The sequence below is a fragment of the Oncorhynchus nerka genome, linkage group LG4, assembly GCF_034236695.1.
Source record: "Oncorhynchus nerka isolate Pitt River linkage group LG4, Oner_Uvic_2.0, whole genome shotgun sequence".
NCBI lineage: Eukaryota > Metazoa > Chordata > Actinopteri > Salmoniformes > Salmonidae > Oncorhynchus > Oncorhynchus nerka.
In genome coordinates this window covers 44,002,753-44,028,659 of record NC_088399.1, presented here as the reverse complement: position 1 = coordinate 44,028,659, position 25,907 = coordinate 44,002,753, and the positions used below count along the sequence as shown (strand labels likewise).

The following is a 25,907-nucleotide window of genomic DNA, read 5'->3' as shown; positions in this document are numbered from 1 at the left end:
CTCCCCTAACCCGGACGACGCTGGGCCAAATGTGCGGCGCCTCATGGGCCTCCCGGTTGCGACAGAGCCTGGACTCGAACCAGGATCTCTAGTGGCACAGCTAGCAGTGCGATGCAGTGCCGTAGACCACTGCTCCACTCGGGGGACGACGACACCATATCTCTCTTTTTGACAGAGTGTGCGAGGTGATGTTTCTAACCTAATTGTCTGCTGTATGTATTTCCTGTGACACTGAGGTAGCGTGCAGTCACCTTTTAATTCAAACCTTGGCCTGTCTCTGTGACTAATTGTTACTGTGGAGTTCCAGAACGGGACAGCCAGGAAAAGCTCACTCATTCAGTCAGACACATAAACACATGACTGGGAGCAGGTTGGCTCTGTCTGACCAGCCTGTTGTTGTGTTGTTCACTGCTGTACAGCAGGCTGCATTTGTAAGTCATTATAGGGCTGATGGCTATCAGGTCTCCCTCTGCGCTCTGACATTTTCCTCATTAAGCTGTGCTGCTGCGCTCGAATGCAATGTGTAAGAAACATGCCTCTCTGTACAGCACATCAAATGTTATAAAGCTTTGTTTGTCTGACAGGGCAGAGAAGCAATAATGTTTCAGTGTTTTGTCATTATCATTTGACATTTGACATCAGTTCAACACATGTGGGACTAATTGAAAAACATGTCTGTAATGTGATCTAAGCTGTGCTTACTGTGTGTGTGTGTGTTTATTCCAGGTCTGACTGCTGTGGGCGGTCTGTCTCTCATGAGGGGGGGTCAACATCGCTGGCGAGTGACTCTGGACTAAACCAGACAGTAACTGTGAAAACAGATAGTGAATGGAGCAGACAAGCTCCCCTTACCTCAAAATTGTACCCCTTTTGGAGACCTTATATAAGATCTTAGAATACGTAAGATACGTGGATATCAGACCCCTTTAGGGCCATTTATTTCACTTGACTATCTATTAAGAAACTGCTTATTGCTCCACTGTGCCCTCTTCCTCAGCTTTGACCGTTAGTTGGCCCATGGACCCTGTTCGTGCCCTTCCCTAACTCCCTTTAGGTGGAAAAGAAGGAACGTCACACATGAACTGGAAATGACTGAGTGGTCTTCAAAAGGGCCTTGGCCATGCAATAAACCAGGCTTAGTCTAGCTCTGCTGAGAAGAAATGAGGGAACGTTGTTAATGGTAGTGTCGGGAAAGTCTTTAGTGCATCGTTCTAGACAGCCGCTGAGTCATTCATTCAAAGGCAACCCGCTGCAGCGGTCCAGAGGTCCCAGTCTGTGCGAGGGCACTCCAACAGGCCAGAACACTGAGCAGGGTCAAAGATCATGAGAGGGATTCATTTGCTGTAATAACCAGTTATTATGACTCTCTCAGATCTCTTTGTGCATATGTTCCAGTGTGCTTAAAGTGCACCTCTTTATATATATATATCTATATTCATTTTCTTTAAAGAGCAGGTGTTTAATTTAGTTTTAAAGTCCCTATTGGTTTCCTTTCCACATGCAACATTTCTTAGTGGTCTACCGCACCATCCATAAACCTTCAGTAACATAAAAACGGACATTCCACCATTTGTTTCCTAGCCCTTCTGCTACAATTTTTATATTGTGAAGTGAATACACCAAAAAATTGCCCTCCGATTTAGTTTCAATAAACTAACCCTGAAATTTATAGAGTACCTGCTCCTCATACAACGGGTTGAGGAATAGTTTTTTCTTCCTCTGGCTCTTGCCTTTTGTATTGCCATGTGTTTTTAAAATCCTGTGCATGCTTTTCTTCAATACCTGCCCTTTGCATTCTTGAATCTGAATGTATTGACTCTGAGCCTCAAGTCTGAAATATTAAAAAAAAATAAATATATATTGGTGTGTTTAAGTGATTGAGGTCTGGGCTGGGCTAAAATTAGCACGTACAGCTGAAGTGACAGATGTTAGCCACTGGATAACCTGTCTGAGTGTGGGGGTGTAGTGGCGATGTAGAGAACCCAGAGGTTGCTTTTGGAATGTAATGTGATCCGCCCCAGCAGAATGAAGTGTTCCGTCTGGTCGTTATATCAGGGGAGCGACTCCACCAAGAAAAACCCCAGCTACTACATTCACTAAGTTGGCTTTTAGGAACCTTTTGTGCGCACACTTTTAATGGGTTACTCAAATATCAAATAAAGGTGCTATAAATATTTGAAATATGAAATAACCGTCTTCACCCTGTTATGCCTGAAGCGTTCCCAAACAGAGTGTATATGCAGACCGTTGTCTACCAGGTTGAGTTTGACTGGTTTTGTTCTCTTTCTCTCTCAGGTGGTTTCCTGGTCACCAAGAAGATGCTGGACATGTTCAAGCATCCCACTGACCCTCCAGAATACAACTACCTGTACCTACTGCCCACCGGGTTGTTTGTGGGGGGCTATGGAGTCGCCATGCAGGCTGGCTACAAAATTGAACAGGTGAGCATCACCTAACCCTTACACTATGTACCACTATGTATCAGGTGGGCTCAGGCGTTGTGTTCATTCGGTTGTGTTAAGTAGGCAGAAAACGTGACTGAAATGGGCATGTATTACCTGAACTTTTTAATTTAGAACAGGTTTACATTTTTGCCACGACTTTTTGCTACGCTGTGCCCTACTGAACATGGCCCAGGTCTAAGGCACTACAGTCTCTCTCTCTCTCTCTCTCTCTCTCTCTCTCTCTCTCTCTCTCTCTCTCTCTAGATGATGTACATGGACTCTGGTATGTGCTGTGTGGGAATCCTGGCTGGTCTGTCCAACCAGTCCACTGCATGCCTGGGTAATGCCCTGGGCATGATTGGTGTGGCAGGGGGCATCGCTGTCACCCTGGGCTTTCTGAAGCCCACCCCTGAGCTCCTGGCACAGATGAGTGCCGCCATGGCTGTGGGTGGCATCGCTGGTAAGTGTGTGCATGCTTGAGTGTACAAAACATTAGGCATAGACTGACCATGACATAGACTGACCATGACATAGACTGACCATGACATAGACTGACCAGGACATAGACTGACCATGACATAGACTGACCAGGACATAGACTGACCAGGACATAGACTGACCATGACATAGACTGACCATGACATAGACTGACCAGGACATAGACTGACCATGACATAGACTGACCATGACATAGACTGACCAGGACATAGACTGAGCATGACATAGACTGACCACCACCCAAAGGACGTTCAACTTGACATAGGTGTGGAAAGCATTAGAAACAACATGGGCCAGCATCCCTGTGGAATGCTTTCGACACCTTGTAGAGTCCAACGAATTGAGGCTGATCTGAAGGCGAAAAGGGGTGCCAAATCAATATTAGGAAGGTGTTCCTAATGTTTTGTACTCTGTGTGTGTGCGTGTGTGTGTTGGATTTGCATGCCTGAATGAGCTGAACAACATATGTTATTTACTGTAGTCTACATGTGTTGTCTCCTTCAATCATATGAGTAACTGCTTACTGCTCATACTGCAGCTGTGCTGAGGTAATGGTCACCATCATGTCTTAAGCATGTTCCAGTCAAGTCAATCCACATGGTAATTCTTCCTGGAATCAAGTTGGAACCTAGACTAAGCCATCCGTTCAGACCTTAGCCTGTTTGCTTTTCCAAATGCTCCTATTAACCCCACCCATGTCTGCGGGGCTTTAAGAAGAACACACACACCAGAACACACACACACGGAGGTGCACTCACAAACAAGGAATTTCCCCCAAACATCAGCCATACCTGTGCCTCAGGACTACCCGTACCCCAGCAATTCTTAGGGTGTGCGTCTTTGCGCACGTCTCTGTGTGTGTTGACCGGTCCTCATCCCCTCTGCCCCCCAGAGTTGGGTATCGCTAGGAAGATCCAGATCACAGCCTGGTGGGTCTGGCTACAGTGCTGACCTACGTGGCAGAGTACATGATCGAGTACCCTCACTTTGCTACCGACCCGGCTGCCAACCTCACCAAGATCATCGCCTACCTGGACACCTTCATCGGAGGGGTCACCTTCAGCGGGGTCACCTTCAGCGGATCCCTGGTGGCTTATGGGAAACCACAAGGTGAGGACGGACGATTGTGATTGGGAATAGTGATGCATTGTATTTGAGTCCTATGTAATTCTATGGGAGTGGGGAGGTGGACATGGGATGTTGTTTTTGTTGGGAGCTGCAAGTGAAAAGGGATAGGAAATCCTAGGCCAAGCACGCCATGAGTTTTTACGGTTCCACTTTGACCTACATTTCCTGTCAGCAAATGAGGCAGTTAAAGCAATACGTATATTCCTTATACATATTCATCATCACGGCCCATTGACTTGATCAATTTGTCCATAGATGTTATTATTCATACACTATATACAAACGTATGTGGACACCCCTTCAAATGAGTGGATTCGGCTATTTAAACCATGCCTGTTGCTGACAGGTGTATAAAATAGAGCACACAGCCATGCAATTGCAACAGACAAACATTGGCAGTAGATTGAAGAGCTCAGTGACTTTCAACGTGGCACTGTCATAGGATGCCACCTTTCCAACAAGTCAGTTCGTCAAATTTCTGCCCCGCCAGAGCTGCCCCGGTCAACTGTGCTGTTAAGTGCTGTTATTGTGAAGTGGAAATGTCAAGGAGCAACAACTGCTCTGCCACAAAATGGTAGGCCACACAAACTCACAGAACGGGGCCGCTGAGTGCTGAAGTGTGTTGCGCATAAAGATCGTCTGTCCTCGGTTGCAACACTCACTACCGAGTTCCAAACTTCCTCGGGAAGCAACGTCAGCACAACAACTGTTCGTCGGGTGCTTCATGAAATGCGTTTCCATGGCTGAGCAGCCGCACAAAAGCCTAAGATCACCATGCATAATGCCAAGTGTCAGCTGGAGTGCTGTAAAGCTCGCCGCCATTGGACTCTGGAGCAGTGGAAATGCATTCTCTGGAGTGATGAATCACGCTTAACTATCTTGCAGTCCAATGGATGAATCTGGGTTTGGCGGATGCCAAGAGAATGCTACCTGCCTGAATAGATAGTGCCAACTGTAAAGTTTGGTGGAGGAGTAATAATGGTCTGGGGCTGTTTATCATGGTTCTGTCTAGGCTGTACTTCCAACTTTGTGGCAACAGTTTGGGGAAGGCCCTTTACTGTTTCAGCATGAGAAAGCCCTAGTGCTCAAAGTGAGGTCTATACAGAAATGGTTTGTGGCCTGCACAGAGCCCTGCCCACAACCCCATTGAACACCTTTGGGATGAATTGGAATGCTGACTGCAAGCCAGACCTAATCGCCCAACATCAGTTCCCAACCTCACTAATGCTCTTGTGGCTGAATGGAAGCAAGTCCCCGCAGCAATGTTCCAACATCTAGTGGAAAGCCTTCCCAGAAAAGTGGAGGCTTCGATAGCAGCAAAGCAGGGACCAACTCCATATTAATGGCCATAATTTTGGAATGAGATGTTCAATGAGCAGGTGTCTACATACCTTTGGTCACGTAGTGTATATATATATTACATGCATACATTTTACGGCGTTTTCAGGAATGTTCTGATCATGGGCACCACATCTCAATTTAAGCAGCTTGGGTTTGATCCAATAACCCTCTGGTCAGTAGTAGACCAGTAGACCAGTAGTGGTCTGGGTCCTTCAGGTTGATGCCTGAGCGTCTGTACCCGAGTCTGCACCCCTCCTCTCAGTCCCCTGTCCCAGCCGTGCCACCCAGGCCCCCCTGCTCCAAGCTAGGCCAGGCGGAACCTTTCCCAGTTTGGCACTAATTAGCCCCTCCGCCCCCAGTCATTTTCCACTTGTTCCCGAAAGCTGGAACGTATTATCCCAGGGAGCGTTCCCACTCCACAGTCCCACTGGAACCTGGAAAACCTGCTCAGATAAAAGATTAAAACGTCCATTTTCCGCAAAATGCACATTTCACGCTAGATACGTTTTTCTTGTTATTTTCTTTTGCATTTTGTTTTTCAGTCATGGGTTTGTTTTTGGAAGGCTTTCAAATGAGGAAAATAGTGAATGAAACATCACAATGCGTCCCATGTCACAGGCGGTGGAATCCAGATGCTGGGTCTGTTCATTTGATTATCAACGTGTATTCAGTTTCAATTTAGCATGAAACAGCCTCATGAACACATTTCAGTCTCTGAAATGAAAATCAATTCTCTGTTATCTTTCTACCTGCCTGCCAAGGATTGAATTAGTTCAAGGATAAACTCCCTTTTTAATCCTTACAATGTGTGTGATAGTAACATCCTTGGATAATAATTCAAATGCTCACTTTCAGATTGTTCTTCAAAAGTGGATGAGGACTGAATACTTGTAACTGAAGGCCATAATAAATTAGATGGGCACCGCATAGTAATGTCCTGATATGCATTTAGCTCTATATGTCCATGCCTACAGTCTTTCTTCTCCTCCTCTCTCCAGGTGTGCTGATGCTATGAACGCTGGGCTGATGGTCTCCAGTGTGGGCCTGATGATCCCCTACATGCTGGACCCCAGCTACACAATGGCCTCTGTGTCCTCTCTCTCTCGGCCGTCATGGTACGACCTACATGCCGCCTCTACCCTAATCAAATAAATAGATTTACTGGGACGGACATCCCCATTCAAATCAATGTTTTAAGTTAAGATGGTGAAGTGACATTTGTGTCTTTTCCTGTTCTAATAATTCTATATCTATGGCCCTAATATCCACCAACCTGGACTGACCTGTAATCGTTGAACTGATTCTTAGAAATACGATGGAAGTCGTATCTCCTTTTGAAATCCTGTGCTCTGGCCCATTTTAGGTAAGTTCAGCTATCCTTCAATAAAAAGCACTCTGCTCACAATCCTGCTCCACTGTTGGCCCTTAAGGAGAGTTTTCATTGGAAGCATTAACCATAGGATCAATCCATAATATGATGATAGATGGAAGGTAAACTAAGATGATGAGGTTTTGAAGCAGCGCTGAGAGAAGGTGGTTCTGGTTAAAACTGTTGTGAATGTTGGCTGCTCAGGCCTCCGTGTGGTTTTTGACGTTGGATAAATCAACGGACATTCATTTTTTACGTATATAATATCACACCACTCTGACTGATAAGGTGTAGCTAAACAATCACCTGTGCCTGAGCGTGAATGTCTTTAAAAGGAGATCTGATATTGTTCAAGTCCTGCCCTCACTGTTTGTTTGATGCAGTGTATCGTTGCATAATGTGAGGTAGCTGGCTCTGGTTAGAGCCTTTCCCCGAGTTAGGGATCTTGGAGAGTAACACTAGGATGATATCATAGAGAGCACTTGAAATGAATACTCCTTGTTTTAACAAACACCTAATGCACTGACTGAGGCCCACCACGACCTGATAGGGGTTAAATACACTGCATTTCTACTGCCTGATCAGATTTCTCTATTTACCATTCAATAATACAGGTTGACTGCTTATGCCCACGTGTTTCAGGACAGTGCAGACGTGTGAGTTTATATAGGCCAGGCCTACTACACATATGACACATGCTCTATGTATAGCTTCTTTTGTATGGACAATGTATTGAATTTAGCAACACATTAATGAATTGTCTTGTTTTATTATGCCCACTGCCATATCAACCTTCAGTCTAAAGGTAGTCTTTCTCTTCTAGGGCCTGACGCTGACAACAGCCATGGGTGATCATCATGGTGCTCAGCAGCTACTCCGGCTGGGCCCTGTGTGCTGAGGGTTTCCTGCTCAGCAACAACCTGCTCAACATCGTAGGGGCCCTCATCGGCTCCTCAAGGGCCATTCTCTCCTGCGTCGTGTGTGGTAAGGAAGTCCGTTGGTCTGTATTTTCGAAGTGTCACACATCCCATAGAACAGGGGTATTCAACTCATACCCTACAATGTCTGTAGCCTGCTGGTTTTCTGTTCTACCTGATAATTAATTGCACATACCTGGTGTCCCAGGTCCTTGATGTAGAGGGGAACAATGAAAAAACGCAGTGGAACTGGCGTCGAGGTCCAGAGTTGAGTTTGAGGGCTATAGAATGATTCAAGTATGGAGCCTATAGTTCTTCCATCTGGCTGTATTTAGGAAGTGTCATACATCAGACAGTATGGGATAAATAGGCCGCATCAGCTCATAACCTACATATAAACCTTGAAGATGCTAAAATGTGCAAGAGGCAGTTTCTGTGCTTCCAACGTTCTCCACTAGGAGGAACTCTAACTGTACTTAAATGCCTTCTTGGCGGCATTGACTGCCTGAAAGAAACTGGGTTCACTGAAAAATGCAGTTGACTCAAAAAGGCTGAGCAGCTTTTAATCCTATCCATCTCTGTACTCCCCCTCCTCTCTCTCCTCTCCCCCTGGCTAGGGGCTAGGCCATGAACCGTTCCCTTGCCAACGTACATCATCCACTGGGTCAGGCAAGCCCATGGAGATCATAGGAACGTGGACCAGACTGTCAAAATGATCGAAGACGCCCACAACATCATCATCACTCCAGGTAAAGTAAAAACCCAACGACACACACACACACACACACACACACACACACACACACACACACACACACACACACACACACACACACACACACACACACAGCATTAACACAGTGATACTTACACACACCGGAGCACTGACAGGGTAGGTTCATGTAAACCACCCACGTACACAGGGTTCAACTGACAAATGTTTTTAAGACCTAGAGAGTAAGTGCGTTGTGGCCAAAGGTCTTGTGCAGAAAGTAGAAAACATGGTCCTTTGCGATCCACATTTTTCAGAAATTCCCAAACTTTTTTTCTATGTTTAGCTAACCTCTATTGACCTTGTTACATCACCAGTTAATTTGCTCAACTTCATTGGGGCACCTTTCAAGTAGGGCCCATCAGGCATGCAGGCCCACTCTATCCCGAGGTGGTCCAAGAGCCTGGGTCGTGTTTTGGAGTAGGGTTTATTGAAACTTTGACAGACCTCTGTATAATCTCACTCTCTGTCTTTCTGCTCTCCCACCCTGTCTGAAAACCTGTCCCCTGACGACAGCTCTCTGCACATGGCTTCTCCAACCTAGTGGCGAAGTGAACTGTTGAGTGAGAAGTCAGCTTTATCTCTCCTGCCTGGCAGTGCAGCCTCAACCTGTGCTGGTCCATACAGTATGCTGCTCCCAGAGAAAATAAAGGAGTAGAAAAGAAGGCTCTTTTTTTATGGTCTTTAATATGCGGTACCCATGGGGCTCTGGTCAAAAGTAGTGCACTATAAATGGAAATGGGGACCCTGGTCAAAAGTAGTGCACTGTAAAGGGAATAGGGTGCCATTTGGGACACAACCCCAACCTAGTGGCTGGCTCTGCTCTGCTCTTCTAAACTGCCTGGTTGTCTGTGGCTCGGCTTGACCTCCTGGGCCAGTAAGTGTAATCGCCTCCAGCAAAGCTTATGGCTCTGTCTGTCCTCTGTCTGCTTCGGCATCCACTTTGTTCTCTACAACAGAGAACTGGACCATTATGGGCAGACAGGACGAACAGATGGAGGGGTGATGAGATGTGGGAGGATGAATAAAGAGAAGGGGAGAAAGGATGATGAACGTGGCACTCTAGAGTAAACAGGCGTGGGGGGCAAGCACAACAGAGATGGCTCCTTCATTTAAAACACACCGCCGCAGGCAGTCCAGCCTCCAGCCATCCAGCAGGGCTCAACCCTACGGTGTCCTGACCTAGCCATGGACCTAGACAGTAGACGGTTAGACCCTATCTAACATGGATGTACACCATTGGGCCCATGTAGACAGTGGGGGAGATGTTACTATATCTATTGTGGAAGATGTTCTGAACTTCTAAAGTACACAGTTGTCTAACTGACTACTGCAAACCCAGACTTGTTTTTGTATCCAAACATTTTCAAGCATCTTCTCCAAATGTAACCAAATTAGCCGGTGTTTGTGTGCCAGGTAGTCCTGCCAGACTGAAAGGTGATCCTCAGCTTCCAAGGCCTGGTATTATGGTGCACTGTTCCACAGTTGCTCTCTGTGTTGTCAGTGGGTCCCAGATTCTCCTGCTGACTGCAGTGCACTACACTACACCAGGCCCAAGCTGGAACCGGAGCTGTCTTGTTTTCCTTTTCACGTTTCCTATAATTGGACCAGTCACAGTCACTTTGCTTGATTGACATCAGTGGAAACATTTAAGACTTTTTTTTTGATATACACTGGCCTTGTCTGGATGGGGTTGTTTTCGTTAGGAGAAAAGCTTGTGTTTGAGAGTCTGCATGAAAAAGTTGAAAATCGTTAAGGAGCTAGTGTGGACCGTAGTTATGCTCAGTGCAACATGGTGTGTTGAAAGCAGAGTATTTGACGGCTGTTGTGACAGGCCTATCAAACGCTGTAAACAGCAATTGAGGCTTTAGATGATCCATTTGCTGTGAATTATTGTTTCTCTTTCTTGGATGGTGGTCATTTCAGGAAGAGGCTTCTCAACTCTGCACGGGGCAGATGAAAGATAAGTGTTGATGGTCCTTGTTGTATTTGACTGGCCTAGATTGGCTTTGGAATGGTGAAGAGCAGTGAATAAATGCTTACTTGGTCTTTTGAGTTAGAAATGTCCTGTCTACCACATGTACTGGAGCAATTAATGTGCACTTGGACATTAATTGTAAGTACGATCATCCTTAAAGGGGAAATCTGCAGTTGGAAAAAGAACAAAATCAACACCATGCCAGTTGTTTTTGGTAAATGGCTGAGGGATGGAGCTGGAGAAATGGAACCACTCTCAAATGTATAGGCAGCGCTATGGATGCAAGGACTGACCATCATGAGATCAGAATTATTTATAAGTTATATTCTTCAAGACTCAATATATAATTTATTTATACATCTAAAAATGGATGTAGCAACTAAGGATTCTTGCTTTAAGAGTAACATAATTGATTGATTGCTCCAGAATCCTGCACATGCTCCCACTTTACTGCTTCAGATAAAAGGATTGAAATCATTTCACGACTGATTCTTTTTTTTCAGCCTTGATGTCCTTTATTTATTTTACGGTGTTTGTTTATTGTGTTTTAAAATAACAGGCTCAATTATTTCACCTCCGGGTCTTGTTGAAATGAGAGGAAAGAGCTCCCACTTGTATTTAGGATTATTATCAAAAGCATATTCTGCTATTTGAGACAATACATGCAGATAAACTAGGTTAGTACACTTGTTTACTCCTGAGCCCTCAGACATCCTCTGTTCCTATGGGAATTCACTGGTCCTTTAAAATGATACTCTACAGAAAAACTCTGGACTTCCCTATTGCTGGGATACGTTGGTTTGAATATTTTTCTTGTTAGATTTTAAATACCTGCTGTGTCAAAACTAAAAGCGGAGAAATAACATTTAAGCAAATATTTTTGGTTATTGGTTATTTCCTAAATGTTAAATGTGTTTTTATAAGGATTATTTTATTTTTTGAAGCACGTTTCATAGGGCTTTATGTAAGTGTTTGTGTTTTTAGCATCAGAATATCAATATCCAGGTAAGAATCTCTGGGATTGTCAGATTGTTTTTGCTATTTATACAAGCATTTTTGATCACTGTTCACAGGTGGTAGTCAGTTTTGGACTTCTATCAAGATGTGCCAGTCAAAGTCCAGGCAGACTGTGTTTGAAGTTTTATTGTGTTCCTTCCTTTTTTCAGACATATTATACAGACAGCAGTTGACAGGTTTTCATAGCAAGTAAAAGTAGAGACTCAGGGCTAGAAAATGGTATATCATACACCACAATTGAGGAAGAATGTGAAAGTCATTCTGCTTTGAAAGTTGATGAACTTGTGACCTCACTTTTGAAAAAATGGCCTTTGAATGTTTTGGTACACCTACTCGAGAGCTCTTCTTTGTCTACATCCATTCAGCATCATTCACTCCCTCTTAAGCTTTAGCCTCACCCATCTCTTTAAGGGTTCATCTGAGTGTTCTGTCCTAACAACATTCAAGCACCCAAGCTAACTGGCTAACGTTGGCTAGCTTGCTAGCTACTTCCAGACACAAATGAGAGAACAGCTCACTTTGACCATTTTACTCACCCTAGCAGAGCTGGTTAGGATATTTTATGTTATCCAGAGCATTGGTGACTGCAACTGTACTGATGGCAACAATTTAATTACACTTTTTTTTGTTGAGCGTTCATACATTTCTCAGTTATTCTGAGCTCTGGCACACTCAGACGGGAGTGATCTGAAATCGGAGTAGATAGCCAGAGCGAATTTACCAGCTACGTCTATCAACAGCTGTCACAGTGACATCATGAACATTCTATTGAAATGGATACTTGCATAGAATAGTATTTTGTTAAGACATGTAGCTAGCTAGCTAAAAAATGAACCATAATCCCAACTCGTGACGTTACTACCCTGAATGAATCGGCATGTAGCTAACCTACCAGGTTCAATGTTAGCTAGCTAACATTAGGCTTTAACTTGCAAAGCAAATGGCTCTGAGATACGAATAATATTACTACACAGATCATACACGTAACGTTAGCTAGCGAGCCAGCTAATGTTAGCTAGCTAGGTTAATGGTTCGAATCCCCGAGAAAGGAGTGCCACATTTTACATAAAATTTTAGTAATTTAGCAGACTCTCTTATCCAGAGCGACTTACAGGAGCAATTAGGGGGTAAGTGCCTTGCTCCAGAGCACTGACAGATTTTTCACCTACTCGGGGATTCGAAAATCTGTCAGTGTTCTGGAGCAAGGCACTTACCCCCCTAATTGCTCCTGTAAGTCGCTCTGGATAAGAGAGTCTGCTAAATTACTAAAATTTTATGTAAAATGTGGCACTCCTTCCATCATGGAGTGCTTTGAGAGGCTAGTTTAAGAATCATGTCACCTCCACCTTAGCCGACACCCTAGACCGACTACAATTTGCATAGCACCCCAACAAATCCGCAGAGGACGCAATCGCCATTGCACTGCACACTGCCCTATCCCACCTGGACAAGAGGAATACCTGTGTAAGAATGCTGCTAATTGACTACAGCTCAGCCTTTAACACTATACTGCCCTCCAAGCTAGTCACTAAGCTCAGTGCCCTGGGTCTGACTTCCTGACGGGCCAACCCCAGGTGGTGAAAACAGTCAACAACATCTGCGCAACGCTAATCCTCAACACGGAGGCTCCTCAAGGGTACATGCTCAACCCCCTTCTGTACTCCCTGTTCACTCATGCTACACACGTCTCCAACTCAGTCATCAAGTTTGCTGACAACATAACAGTGGTAGGCCTGATTACCATCAGGGAGTGGTGCCAGGAAAATAACCTCAATGTCAATTAAATGAAGTAACTGATCTTGGACTACAGGAAACAGCAGAGAGAGGCTGAAAAAAATGGTCTTGGCCCCTAAGACCCTTACGCACGTCTACAGAGGCCCCATCGAGAGAATTTTATCAGGCTGTATCATCGCCTGGTACGGCAACTGCACAAACCACAAACGCATGGCTCTCCAGAGGGTTGTGCGGTCAGCCCAACGCATCATCTGGGCCACACTGCCTGCACACCAGCACATCTACAGCACTCGGAATCACAGGAAGGCCAAGAATATCGTCAAGGACCTCAGCCACCCAAGCCACGGCCTGTTCACCCCATTACCATCTAGAAGGTGGAGACAGTACAGGTGCAATACTGTTTTACATACTGTCTTACCCACTTTATACAGGACCTTCAGAAAGTATTCACACCCCTTGACTTTTTCCATATTTTGTTGTATTATAAAGTGAGATTAATTTATTTCATTGTACGATTTACAGGAAAAAATGTACGTGTAAATGTTATTTTTATTAAAACACTATCTTGACTAGATAAGTATTCAACCCCCTGAGTCAATATACACTGAGTGTACAAAACATTAGGAACACCTCATCTTTCCACGACAAACACTGACCAGGTGAATCCAGGTGAAAGCAATGACCCTTATTGATGTCACTTGTTAAATCAACTTCAATCAGTGAAGGGGAGGAGACAGGTTCAACTCCAAGTACAGTTAGTACACATGGAAAGGAATTTTCTTAGGCATTAATCATGCAAACACATTTATTTATTGTGGCACAGCGTCTGTAAGATTGAAACCTATGCTCTTCTGTTCCCTATCCATGGAATTAGTCCACTGCACCACCAGGATGGAGCTAGCTTGCCATGTTTTACTTTTTACTCATACCTCAAACCCCATTTCAAAAGAAACAAGCACTCATTAAAGATCAGGTGTGGCCTATTAGTGGGCACCCAACCCACCTGAACACACTTAGCAAGATGAAGGATCGAGAGTTTTGTTGACGCTGAGAACGGAATGTAAATGTTTTTAAAAAGTGACCGTCTTTAAATTAATCCCTTTGAAAACTATGTGGCATCGATATGAGTTAGTACCAGTTATTCTAGTGTCCAAATTGGCTACAAAGTGTAAATAGGATCATTTTCCTAATAAAGTCAGTCTCGTCTAAAACTGAGCAAGGAACATACGTGCGTCACAATGGGTACATTGAGTTTGGGTTTTGATTTGACGATGTACATTTGCCCACTAACATGGGGTGAACAGCTTTAGTGATGGCTCTCTATCCAATAGCATAGGCCGTGAAATAGACCTGCCCAGCCACCCGGCTTTGTTTACATAAGACAATACGTTGCGCTTTTTTTTAAACTTGAGAAATACTGCACCAAACACCTTTGTTAGATTTAAAATTGCACAACTAAAGCATCCTCTGCAAAAACATCAAAAATAATTACAGATTTCAGATTTAGCTTAGATTCATTCTAATGATTTTTAGGAAATGAAGTGAAGCTTCCGCATCTACAGTGTCTCGTTGGGGACAAACATCATTAACCAAATGCAAAATCGTCCAGGAAACACACCTCCAAAAAATCCTATTTTTCTAATGCGCAACAGAAAAGACACGTGCCAATTAGCATGTTCAGTGGCTCTTTAAATAATTCTCAGAACGTTTTTTGAACATTACTAATGTTTCATGGAAAGTTTTCCTAATGTTCAGAGAAATTAACTTAAAACCATGAGGAAACATGTAGAAAACGTTATGCTGAAGTACTGAAATTCCCCCAAAATAACGTTGTTTCTTAATGTTCTCGGAACAATTTAAGAACATTACTTTAAATAGATCCATGAGGAAACCTGTAGGAAACGTTATGCTGAAGTACTGAAATTCCCACCTAAGAAACCTATGGTTCTCAGAACGTTATGTGCTAGCTGGGAATGGACCTACTGTATACAGTATGTTTTTCTGGCCTGCAAATTGATTTGGACGAACAAATCTGTGCTATTTTGAAATCGCGATGTGGCCCTCGAGCCAAAATGATTGCCCACCCCTGCCATAACCCCTTCATTACCCCTGCCTTGCCAAGGCACCACTGGGGTAAAAAATGCCAGGAGGGGAAAGGACAGGGTTGAGGCTAACTGTGGAGTGAACAGAGGAAGGTGAAAGGGAGGAGAGTGAATGAGAGCAGCGCAAAAGTAGGAATAGGCACACCGGAGAGAGGAAAGAGGAGGGAAGGGAAAAGGCACACCGGAGAGAGGAAAGAGGAGGGAAGGGAAAAGGCACACCGGAAGCTTGTGTAATTTTCCTTCATTCCTTTGATCTGGGGTTCCAGCAGCTGCTGCTACTTAGAGGATTTGCAGTTGATTAGAGGGGGAAGTGGGTGGCCAGAGAGTGGCCAGATTTGGTAGTCCTGTCCCCCCTCCCCTTCCCTCTCGGCTGGATAATTGGGTGGGGGTGTTAGGCTGCTATGAGGGCGGGGCATGGGGCTGCCACTGTTTGGAGCCTCAGAGGTGGATATTGTTCCTAATGTATTTGTAATGTAATGTAATTCACACAGTGTGGTGTTGCTCTGGTTAGCCTCTCTTGTAAAGGCCATGCCCCCCACCACCACCACATTTCAACACTGCAACATGTACACTGCATTGCATTACATGAGGTACCTAACGGGTTAACTCCACACACTGCTACACACGAGGGTATTCAAAGTTCCTAAGGCTACTGTGGGTAACAGCCGTGTGTGTAAATTGGGGACTGATTCATAATGGCAGGAGATCACAGAGGGTCTGGGTAGAGCAGGAGAGGGGGAACGAGACACCTCAGGCAGTATGAGTAGAGTGCAGCTGCTCTGATCTCTGCTTTTACTCTCTGGTCATAAACCTGCTGCTCCAGTGTGTATCCGTAGGGCCCTCTCGTCCTCCATCCTTAACCCATTTCCCCTGCTTCTCAGGCCCTTTATGACCTCTGACATTAACCTAATCCGCCCCCGGCACTAACATCATGGCCCCTCCATCTTGTACTTCTGACTCAACTTTTGTCAACATCCAAAATATTATGATACTTTTAAACCACAAGGGTTTTATCACCCTTCTCATCCTTGTGATATGCCATATAGATGGAGGTGAATAAGATGTTAATCCTTCTCTCTTACCAGTTTGGTATCCACCCAGAATGCCTTGGCAGCTCAACGTGCTATTGGCCGAGGCGGGCATTCCCTATGACATCGTGCTTTTTCTATGTCTCAGAAAACGGAAAACGGACCTGGTTCTGGTGATTGGTGCAAACGACACAGTGAACTCTGCAGCCCAGGAGGACCCCAACTCCATCATCGAATCCATGAAGAGTGAACGAGTATACACTTCAAGGGGAAAGAAAAGGTAGGGAATGGGACTGCAGCCCCTGTCAAATGTTGAATGTCACAGAAGGGCTTGTTGGAAGTTGAGTTGATTTACTCCGGCTCTCCAAATGGTGAAGTGTAATACTGGAGCGGGTATCTAACATGGGCTCAGAAGGAAGCTATTCATCTTTAGTTCTGTTCAAGTCCTAGACTTCCAGATTCAAGGGCCTCTTTCTACGTACAAACACTTGCGTTTGAACACACGCATGCACCCTGTACTCTTTGTTACTGAGGCAACAAAGCCCTTACCCAGGTGTACTAGCTCCAGCAGGCACAGATCTCACACGGCTTCCATTAGCGGTGACTCGCTCCCTCTGGAATGATGACATTTTGGAGCATCCGAGTGGAACTTTTCCTAAATGTGGGATTCATATTGCTCACCACCCCACTTTAAAACGCCTTCATTTCTACAGGTTCCCTTGGGAAATCAGAGTTTGTGAGCTTTAATACTACCAGCACCCCAGCCCTCTACTATACTGGGCTGTATTAACATGACGTGTGTGTTTATATCCCTCGGACCTGCTGGACTGTTGAAAATGTTATTTTCATTGTTCTTAAAGTGACTCAGACACTTGAATTAATAACCTTCCACTTGTGGCTCATGTTTATATGACGCTGTGTGGGGCCGGTCAGGCTGTGGTGCGGATGGGTGTGCTGGGCCGGGCTGTGTGTGTAGTCTAACTGTAGATATAAACAAACCAGGAGGGGCTCCTCAGTGCCACCGTAGCCAAGCTTGTCAGAGCATACAGAGGGCATTCCTCTGGTACAGTACCCTTGCCTCGCCTGGTGGACAGTTAGGTGGCTGGTGATTCAATGGTCCAGGCCTAGCACGACCGTGCCATAGCCACATCCTCTGGTGCTGATTGCCAGACTAAGATTACCTCTGTTTGCACCCTACCCCTGTCCCAAATAAAACCATCTGTCCCATTTATTATGGATGAGGAGGTTGGGGAGTCTGGACTGGGATGCCCTGCCTAGAGAGGCTGGCTAGGGTAGGCCTGGGTGTCCCAGACCCTTACTCTAACCCCGGCCTGAAGCACAACCATAGTGGGAGTGATTTACACTCTTCTATCACAGGAGGGTGTTTGAGTCAGTGTATGCTTGTATGTGTGTGTTTTGTGTTAAGAGTAGTGTTTGTGGGTGGGGCCGCACCATGGGAACACTAGCCACTACTGACCCTTTCCTGCCTCTCTGAGTAGATTCGGACGGTCCTCCTGTTGATTTTTGGGTCTCAGTATGACAGAGGTTCTCTTCCAAGTATCTTTCAGCGTGTCAGATAGCAGGGAATAAAAGTCTAGTGGTGAGAGCACCGCTCTGGTTTTACTTATTAAATTATTGTGCTGCGTTCTGTGCCTCCAAAAACACATGCTCACAATCACGGGATGCTCCAATCCATTTCCCAGGTCTCTCTCTCTCTCTAACTCTCTCTGCCTCTCTCTGCCTCTCTCTCTCTCTCTTTCTCTACAGACACTAATGATGCTTAATTTTGTAAATGGCCAACACTTAAATGCCCATTAGTTGTGGGACAAACTTACTCTTCTCCTCCAAATGGAGCCCTTCCCCCTACATCTTCCACTTACATGCAGGTGCATGCAACATTTAAACCCCTGTTGAGGTGTGTTCATGGATCCGTGTTAAATGTTTAACAAATTAGACAAAAAGAGGTGCAGTTGGGGTTGTCTTATTTACTATAGCATGTTTAGTTTCAGAAGTTTCAGAAAAAAACACTGATTGCTTTTGATTATTTGATTCAGAAAGTATTCACACCCCTTGACTTTTTCCACATTTTGTTGTGTTACAGCCTGAATTTAAAATTGAGATTCTTTTGTCATTGTCCTACACACAATACCCCATAATGTCAAAGTGGACTTATGTTTTTTTAAATGGTTTTAATTACTACAAAGATACAGTGGTCCTTCCTAACTACGTTGCCGGAGAGGAAGGAAATCGCTCAGGGATTTCACCATGAGGCCAATGGTGACTTTAAAACAGTTAGAGTTTAATGGCTGTGATACAGTAGGAGAATTCTGAGGATGGATCAACAACATTGTAGTTACTCCACAATACTAACCTAATTGACAGAGTAAAAAGAAGAAAGCCTGGACAGAATACAAATATTCAAAAACATGCCTCTTGTTTGCAACAAGGTACTAAAGCAATTAAATGTTTGTCCTGAATACAAAGTGTTCTGTTTAGGACAAATCCAATACAACACATTACTGAGTACCACGTTCCATAATTTCAAGCATAGTGGTGGCTGCATCATATTATGGGTATGCTTGTAATTGGAAAAAAAAGAAACGGAATGGAGCTAAGCACAGGCAACATCCTAGAGGAAAACCTGGTTGTCTACTTTCCACCAGACACTGGGAGATGAATTCACCTTTCAGCAGGACAATAACCTAAAACACAAGGACGGATCTACACTGGGCACCCTAGTGGCGCAGCGGTCTAAGGCGCTGCATCTCAGTGCTAGAGGCGTCACTACAGACCCTAGTTCCATCCAACAAGACAATGCTTGTTCCTGAGTGGCCGAGTTACAGTTTTGACTTAAGTCTGCTTGAAAATCTATAGCAAGACCTGAAAATGGTTGTGTAGCAAGGACCAACAACCAGTTTGACAGAGCATGACGAATTTTGAAAATAATAATGGCAAATGTTGCACAATCCAGGTGTGGAAAGCTCATAGAGACTTACCCAGACAGACTCACAGCTGTAATCGCTGCCAAATGTGCTTCTACAAAGTATTGTCTCAGGGGTTAACGTGACGTGGTGTTGCCACAACAACATACAGGAACTCAAGTCCTTCTGTTCACCTGATTTAGAATTCCTCACAATCAAATGTCGACCGCATTATCTACCAAGGGAATTCTCTTCGATTATAATCACAGCCGTATATATTTCCCCCCAAGCAGACACATCGATGGCTCTGAACAAACTTTATTTGACTCTTTGCAAACTGGAATCCATATATCCGGAGGCTGCATTCATTGTAGCTGGGGATTTTAACAAGGCTAATCTGAAAACAAGACTCCCTAAATTTTATCAGCATATCGATTGCGCAACCAGGGCTGGAAAAACCTTGGATCATTGCTATTCCAACTTCCGCGATGCATATAAGGCCCTGCCCCGCTCTCCTTTCGGAAAAGCTGACCACGACTCCATTTTGTTGATCCCTGCCTACAGACAGAAACTAAAACAAGAAGCTCCCGCGCTGAGGTCTGTTCAACGCTGGTCCGACCAATCTGATTCCACACTCCAAGACTGCTTCCATCACGTGGACTGGGAGATGTTCCGTATTGCGTCAGACAACAACATTGACGAATACGCTGATTCGGTGAGCGAGTTCATTAGAACGTGCGTTGAAGATGTCGTTCCCATAGCAACGATTAAAACATTCCCAAACCAGAAACCGTGGATTGATGGCAGCATTCGCGTGAAACTGAAAGCGCGAACCACTGCTTTTAATCAGGGCAAGGTGACTGGAAACATGACCGAATATAAACAGTGTAACTATTCCCTCCGCAAGGCAATCAAACAAGCTAAGCGTCAGTATAGAGACAAAGTAGAATCTCAATTCAACGGCTCAGACACAAGAGGTATGTGGCAGGGTCTACAGTCAATCACGGATTACAAAAAGAAAACCAGCCCCGTCACGGACCAGGATGTCTTGCTCTCAGGCAGACTAAATAACTTTTTTGCCCGCTTTGAGGACAATACAGTGCCACTGACACGGCCCGCAACTAAAACGTGCGGACTCTCCTTCACTGCAGCCGACGTGAGGAAAACATTTAAATGTGTCAAACCTCGCAAGGCTGCAGGCCCAGACGGCATCTCCAGCCGCGCCATCAGAGCATGCGCAGACCAGCTGGCTGGTGTGTTTACGGACATATTCAATCAATCCCTATCCCAGTCTGTTGTTCCCACATGCTTCAAGAGGTCCACCATTGTTCTTGTTCCCAAGAAAGCTAAGGTAACTGAGCTAAACGACGACCGCCCCGTAGCACTCACTTCCGTCATCATGAAGTGCTTTGAGAGACTAGTCAAGGACCATATCACCTCCACCCTACCTGACACCCTAGACCCACTCCAATTTGCTTACCGCCCAAATAGGTCCACAGACGATGCAATCTCAACCACACTGCACAATGCCCTAACCCATCTGGACAAGAGGAATACCTATGTGAGAATGCTGTTCATCGACTACAGCTCGGCATTTAACACCATAGTGCCCTCCAAGCTCGTCATCAAGCTCGAGACCCTGGGTCTTGACCCCGCCCTGTGCAACTGGGTACTGGACTTCCTGACGGGCCGCCCCCAGGTGGTGAGGGTAGGCAACAACATCTCCACCCCGCTGATCCTCAACACTGGGGCCCCACAAGGGTGCGTTCTGTGCCCTCTCCTGTACTCCCTGTTCACCCACGACTGCGTGGCCATGCACGCCTCCAACTCAATCATCAAGTTTGCGGACGACACAACAGTGGTAGGCTTGATTACCAACAACGACGAGACGGCCTACAAGGAGGAGGTGAGGGCCCTCGGAGTGTGGTGTCAGGAAAATAACCTCACACTCAACGCCAACAAAACTAAGGAGATGATTGTGGACTTCAGGAAACAGCAGAGGGAACACCCCCCTATCCACATCGATGGAACAGTAGTGGAGAGGGTAGTAAGTTTTAAGTTCCTCGGCGTACACATCACAGACAAACTGAATTGGTCCACCCACACAGACAGCATCGTGAAGAAGGCGCAGCAGCGCCTCTTCAACCTCAGGAGGCTGAAGAAATTCGGCTTGTCACCAAAAGCACTCACAAACTTCTACAGATGCACAATCGAGAGCATCCTGTCGGGCTGTATCACCGCCTGGTACGGCAACTGCTCCGCCCACAACCATAAGGCTCTCCAGAGGGTAGTGAGGTCTGCACAACGCATCACCGGGGGCAAACTATCTGCCCTCCAGGACACCTACACCACCCGATGTCACAGGAAGGCCATAAAGATCATCAAGGACAACAACCACCCGAGCCACTGCCTGTTCACCCCGCTATCATCCAGAAGGCGAGGTCAGTACAGGTGCATCAAAGCTGGGACCGAGAGACTGAAAAACAGCTTCTATCTGAAGGCCATCAGACTGTTAAACAGCCACCACTAACATTGAGTGGCTGCTGCCAACACACTGACTCAACTCCCGCCACTTTAATAATGGGAATTGATGGGAATTGATGTAAAATATATCACTAGCCACTTTAAACAATGCTACCTAATATAATGTTTACATACCCTACGTTATTCATCTCATATGTATACGTATATACTGTACTCTATATAATCTACTGCATCCTTATGTAATACATGTATCACTAGCCACTTTAACTATGCCACTTTGTTTACATACTCATCTCATATGTATATACTGCACTCAATGCCATCTACTGTATCTTGCCTATGCCACTCTGTACCATCACTCATTCATATATCTTTATGTACATATTCTTTATCCCCTTACACTTGTGTCTATAAGGTAGTAGTTTTGGAATTACTTGTTGGTTATTACGGCATTGTCGGAACTAGAAGCACAAGCATTTCGCTACACTCGCATTAACATCTGCTAACCATGTGTATGTGACAAATAACATTTGATTTGATTTGATTTGGGGTGTGAATACTTAAGTAAATTAGGTATTTAATCAATGCATTTTGCAACAATTTCTAAAACATGCTTTCACTTTGTCATTATGGGGTATTGTGCGTAGATGGGTGAGAAAAATATATATTTAATACATTTTGAATTCAGGCTGTAACACAACAAAATGTGGAATAAGTCAAGGTGTATGAATATTTTCTGAAAGCACTGTAGGATAGAACAATGTATCAGGCGTTCTTTCTCGGTTGTGTAAACGGCTGCAGTCTATGCTGAGCCCCCGTGTCCATGTCTTTTTAGGTGGTTGTAATGAAGCGTTCTCTGGGAGTGGGCTATGCTGCATTGGACAACCCCATCTTCTACAAGCCCAACACAGCCATGTTGCTTGGAGATGGGCTATGCTGCATTGGACAACCCCATCTTCTACAAGCCCAACACAGCCATGTTGCGTTTAGCTCCTTCTGGCTTAGCAGCAACTGTTGCGTGATTAAGTACAATGTAAAGCCATATTCAGTAATGGCAACTCTTAACTGTATGCTTTTTTTGTGCAACATGTGTGCTTACAGTGAAATGACTAGCTTTGTGATGTAGCACTAATGTTACATGTGATTATAACCTTTCATAAGAAGGATTTAGTGAATGTGGCTCCAGTTGGCCCTCTGCCACACAGCTAAGCTCTTCCTCTTAGCACTAGAGGGACGTTGAAAGAACAGAGCAGATATGAAGTAAAGCTAAATGAGTTTAATAAGACATGGACACCATAATATAACTGTTAGAATTGATCATCAATTATGAGATGATGGGCTTGATTTAGCATTGATACGTTTATGAGTTGCTGATTTTGTCAAATGGTTGGAGTGCAAGTCCTGCCATGTCTGTGCCAAGCTCTTTCCTTATGCCTTCATCCAGATGGAATCCCTGTCTAATGCTTCCTTACTGGGACCAGGTACAATGCAACTCTATAGAGAAACTGACTATGACAACATCCCTACCTCATAGCTTCCTAACCCAATCACACTGTAAAGACACTGTAAAGTCCATGGAGAACAAGAGCACCTCCTCCCAGCCGCCCACTGCACTGAGGCTAGGTAACACGGTCACCACCGATAAATCCATGATTATCAAAAACTTTAAAGAAGCATTTCTCAATGACTGGCTATGCCTTCCTCCTGGCTACTCCAACCTCGGCCAACAGCTCCCCCCCCCGCAGCTCCTCGCCCAAGCCTCCCCAGCTTCTCCTTTACCCAAATCCAGATAGCAGATGTTCTAAAAGAGCTGCAAAACCTGGACCCGTACAAATCAGCTGGGCTTGACAATCTGGACTCTCTATTTCTGAAACTATCCGCCGCCATTGTCGCAACCCCTATTACCAGCCTGTTCAACCTCTCTTTCATATCGTCTGAGATCCCCAAGGATTGGAAAGCTGCCGCAGTCATCCCCCTCTTCAAAGGGGGAGACACCCTGGACCCAAACTGTTACAGACCTATATCCATCCTGCCCTGCCTATCTAAGGTCTTCGAAAGCCAAGTCAACAAACAGATCACTGACCATCTCGAATCCCACCGTACCATCTCCGCTGTGCAATCTGGTTTCCGAGCCGGTCACGGGTGCACCTCTGCCACGCTCAAGGTACTAAACGATATCATAACCGACATCGATAAAAGACAGTACTGTGCAGCCGTCTTCATCGACCTGGCCAAGGCTTTCGACTCTGTCAATCACCATATTCTTATCGGCAGACTCAGTAGCCTCGGTTTTTCTAATGACTGCCTTGCCTGGTTCACCAACTACTTTGCAGACAGAGTTCAGTGTGTCAAATCGGAGGGCATGTTGTCCGGTCCTCTGGCAGTCTCTATGGGGGTGCCACAGGGTTAAATTCTCGGGCTGACTCTTTTCTCTGTATATATCAATGATGTTGCTCTTGCTGCGGGCGATTCCCTGATCCACCTCTACGCAGACAACACCATTCTGTAAACTTCTGGCCCATCCTTGGACACTGAGCTATCTAACCTCCAAACGAGCTTCAATGCCATACAACACTCCTTCTGTGGCCTCCAACTGCTCTTAAATGCTAGTAAAACCAGATGCATGCTTTTCAACCTTTCGCTGCCTGCACCCGCACGCCCGACTAGCATCACCACCCTGGATGATTCCGACCTAGAATATGTGGACATCTATAAGTACCTAGGTGTCTGGCTAGGCTGTAAACTCTGCTTCCAGACTCATATCAAACATCTCCAATCTAAAATCAAATCTAGAGTCGGCTTTCTATTCCGCAACAAAGCCACCTTCACTCAAGCCGCCAAACTTACCCTAGTAAAACTGACTATCCTACCGATCCTCGACTTCGGCAATGTCATCTACAAAATAGCTTCCAATACTCTACTCCGCAAACTGGATGCAGTTTATCACAGTGCCATCCGTTTTGTTACTAAAACACCTTATACCACCCACCACTGTGACCTGTATGCTCTAGTCGGCTGGCCCTCGCTACTTATTCGTCGCCAGACCCACTGGCTCCAGGTCATCTACAAGTCCATGCTAGGTAAAGCTCCGCCTTATCTCAGTTCACTGGTCACGATGGCAACACCCACCCGTAGCATGCGCTCCAGCAGGTGTATCTCACTGATCATCCCTAAAGCCAACACCTCATTTGGCCGCAAAAATCGCTGAAGTTGGAGACTTTTATCTCCCTCACCAACTTCAAACATCTGCTATCTGAGCAGCTAACCGATCGCTGCAGCTGTACATAGTCTATCGGTAAATAGCCCACCCAATTTTACCTACCTCATCCCTATACTGTTTATATTTATTTACTTTTCTGCTCTTTTGCACACCAGTATCTCTACCTGTACATGACCATCTGATCATTTATCACTCCAGTGTTAATCTGCAAAATTGTAATTATTCGCCTACCTCCTCATGCCTTTTGCACACAATGTATATAGACTCTCTTTATTTTCTACTGTGTTATTGACTTGTTAATTGTTTACTCCATGTGTAACTCTGTGTTGTTGTCTGTTCACACTGCTATGCTTTATCTTGGCCAGGTCGCAGTTGTAAATGAGAACTTGTTCTCAACTAGCCTACCTGGTTAAATAAAGGTGAAATAAAAAATAAAAAAATTAAAACATTTGCATTCCATTCTCTTCTTTGTAAACCATTCTCTTCTTCCATCAATGGATGCAGTAAAGAGAACAATCGAACTCGACCAAACAATTCCAACGCCACTCACGCGTCTCCCCCCATCAAAATTAGCATACATTTAGGCTATTGTTTATATGTGTATTGCACGCTATTTTGGGGTAACAATAAACAGTATGTTCATGTCATCGTCACCAATCAACTGCATTACACTGAAAACAGCTTCAAGTACCATCACTGATTTCTATACGCTAGCTATGCTACCAGTTTATATGGACTTTTTTAACACAAAATCTGAACGGATTTGTAAGATCATATTTTTGGAATGTGCGTCAGTGACGCCGTACTTGTTCTTTCCCCTACCGTCTGCGTTCCATTGAACTCTTTACCGCATGTATTCTGTCTTTCCAGACTTGTATTTATCTTGTTATATTTTGCTTTGCGCTGACTAGAAAGGTTAGCATATGAAGGGCTGTTATTCACTTACACATGGTG

At 44.9% G+C, this 25,907-nt stretch overlaps 1 protein-coding gene across 1 annotated transcript in view; it reads left to right on the top strand.

The window, feature by feature from the left end:
• Positions 1 to 25,907, top strand: part of nnt (nicotinamide nucleotide transhydrogenase) — a 63,588-nt gene that overhangs the window by 17,110 nt on the left and 20,571 nt on the right. Inside the window, 15 exon segments of the mRNA XM_065018111.1 lie at positions 727 to 765; positions 2,218 to 2,441; positions 2,709 to 2,904; positions 3,835 to 3,858; positions 3,861 to 4,068; positions 6,386 to 6,500; positions 7,623 to 7,757; positions 8,322 to 8,343; positions 8,346 to 8,390; positions 8,393 to 8,446; positions 11,417 to 11,452; positions 13,688 to 13,734; positions 16,386 to 16,398; positions 16,401 to 16,582; positions 22,569 to 22,766. Of these exon segments, the coding sequence (XP_064874183.1) occupies positions 727 to 765; positions 2,218 to 2,441; positions 2,709 to 2,904; positions 3,835 to 3,858; positions 3,861 to 4,068; positions 6,386 to 6,500; positions 7,623 to 7,757; positions 8,322 to 8,343; positions 8,346 to 8,390; positions 8,393 to 8,446; positions 11,417 to 11,452; positions 13,688 to 13,734; positions 16,386 to 16,398; positions 16,401 to 16,582; positions 22,569 to 22,766 (1,538 nt within the window).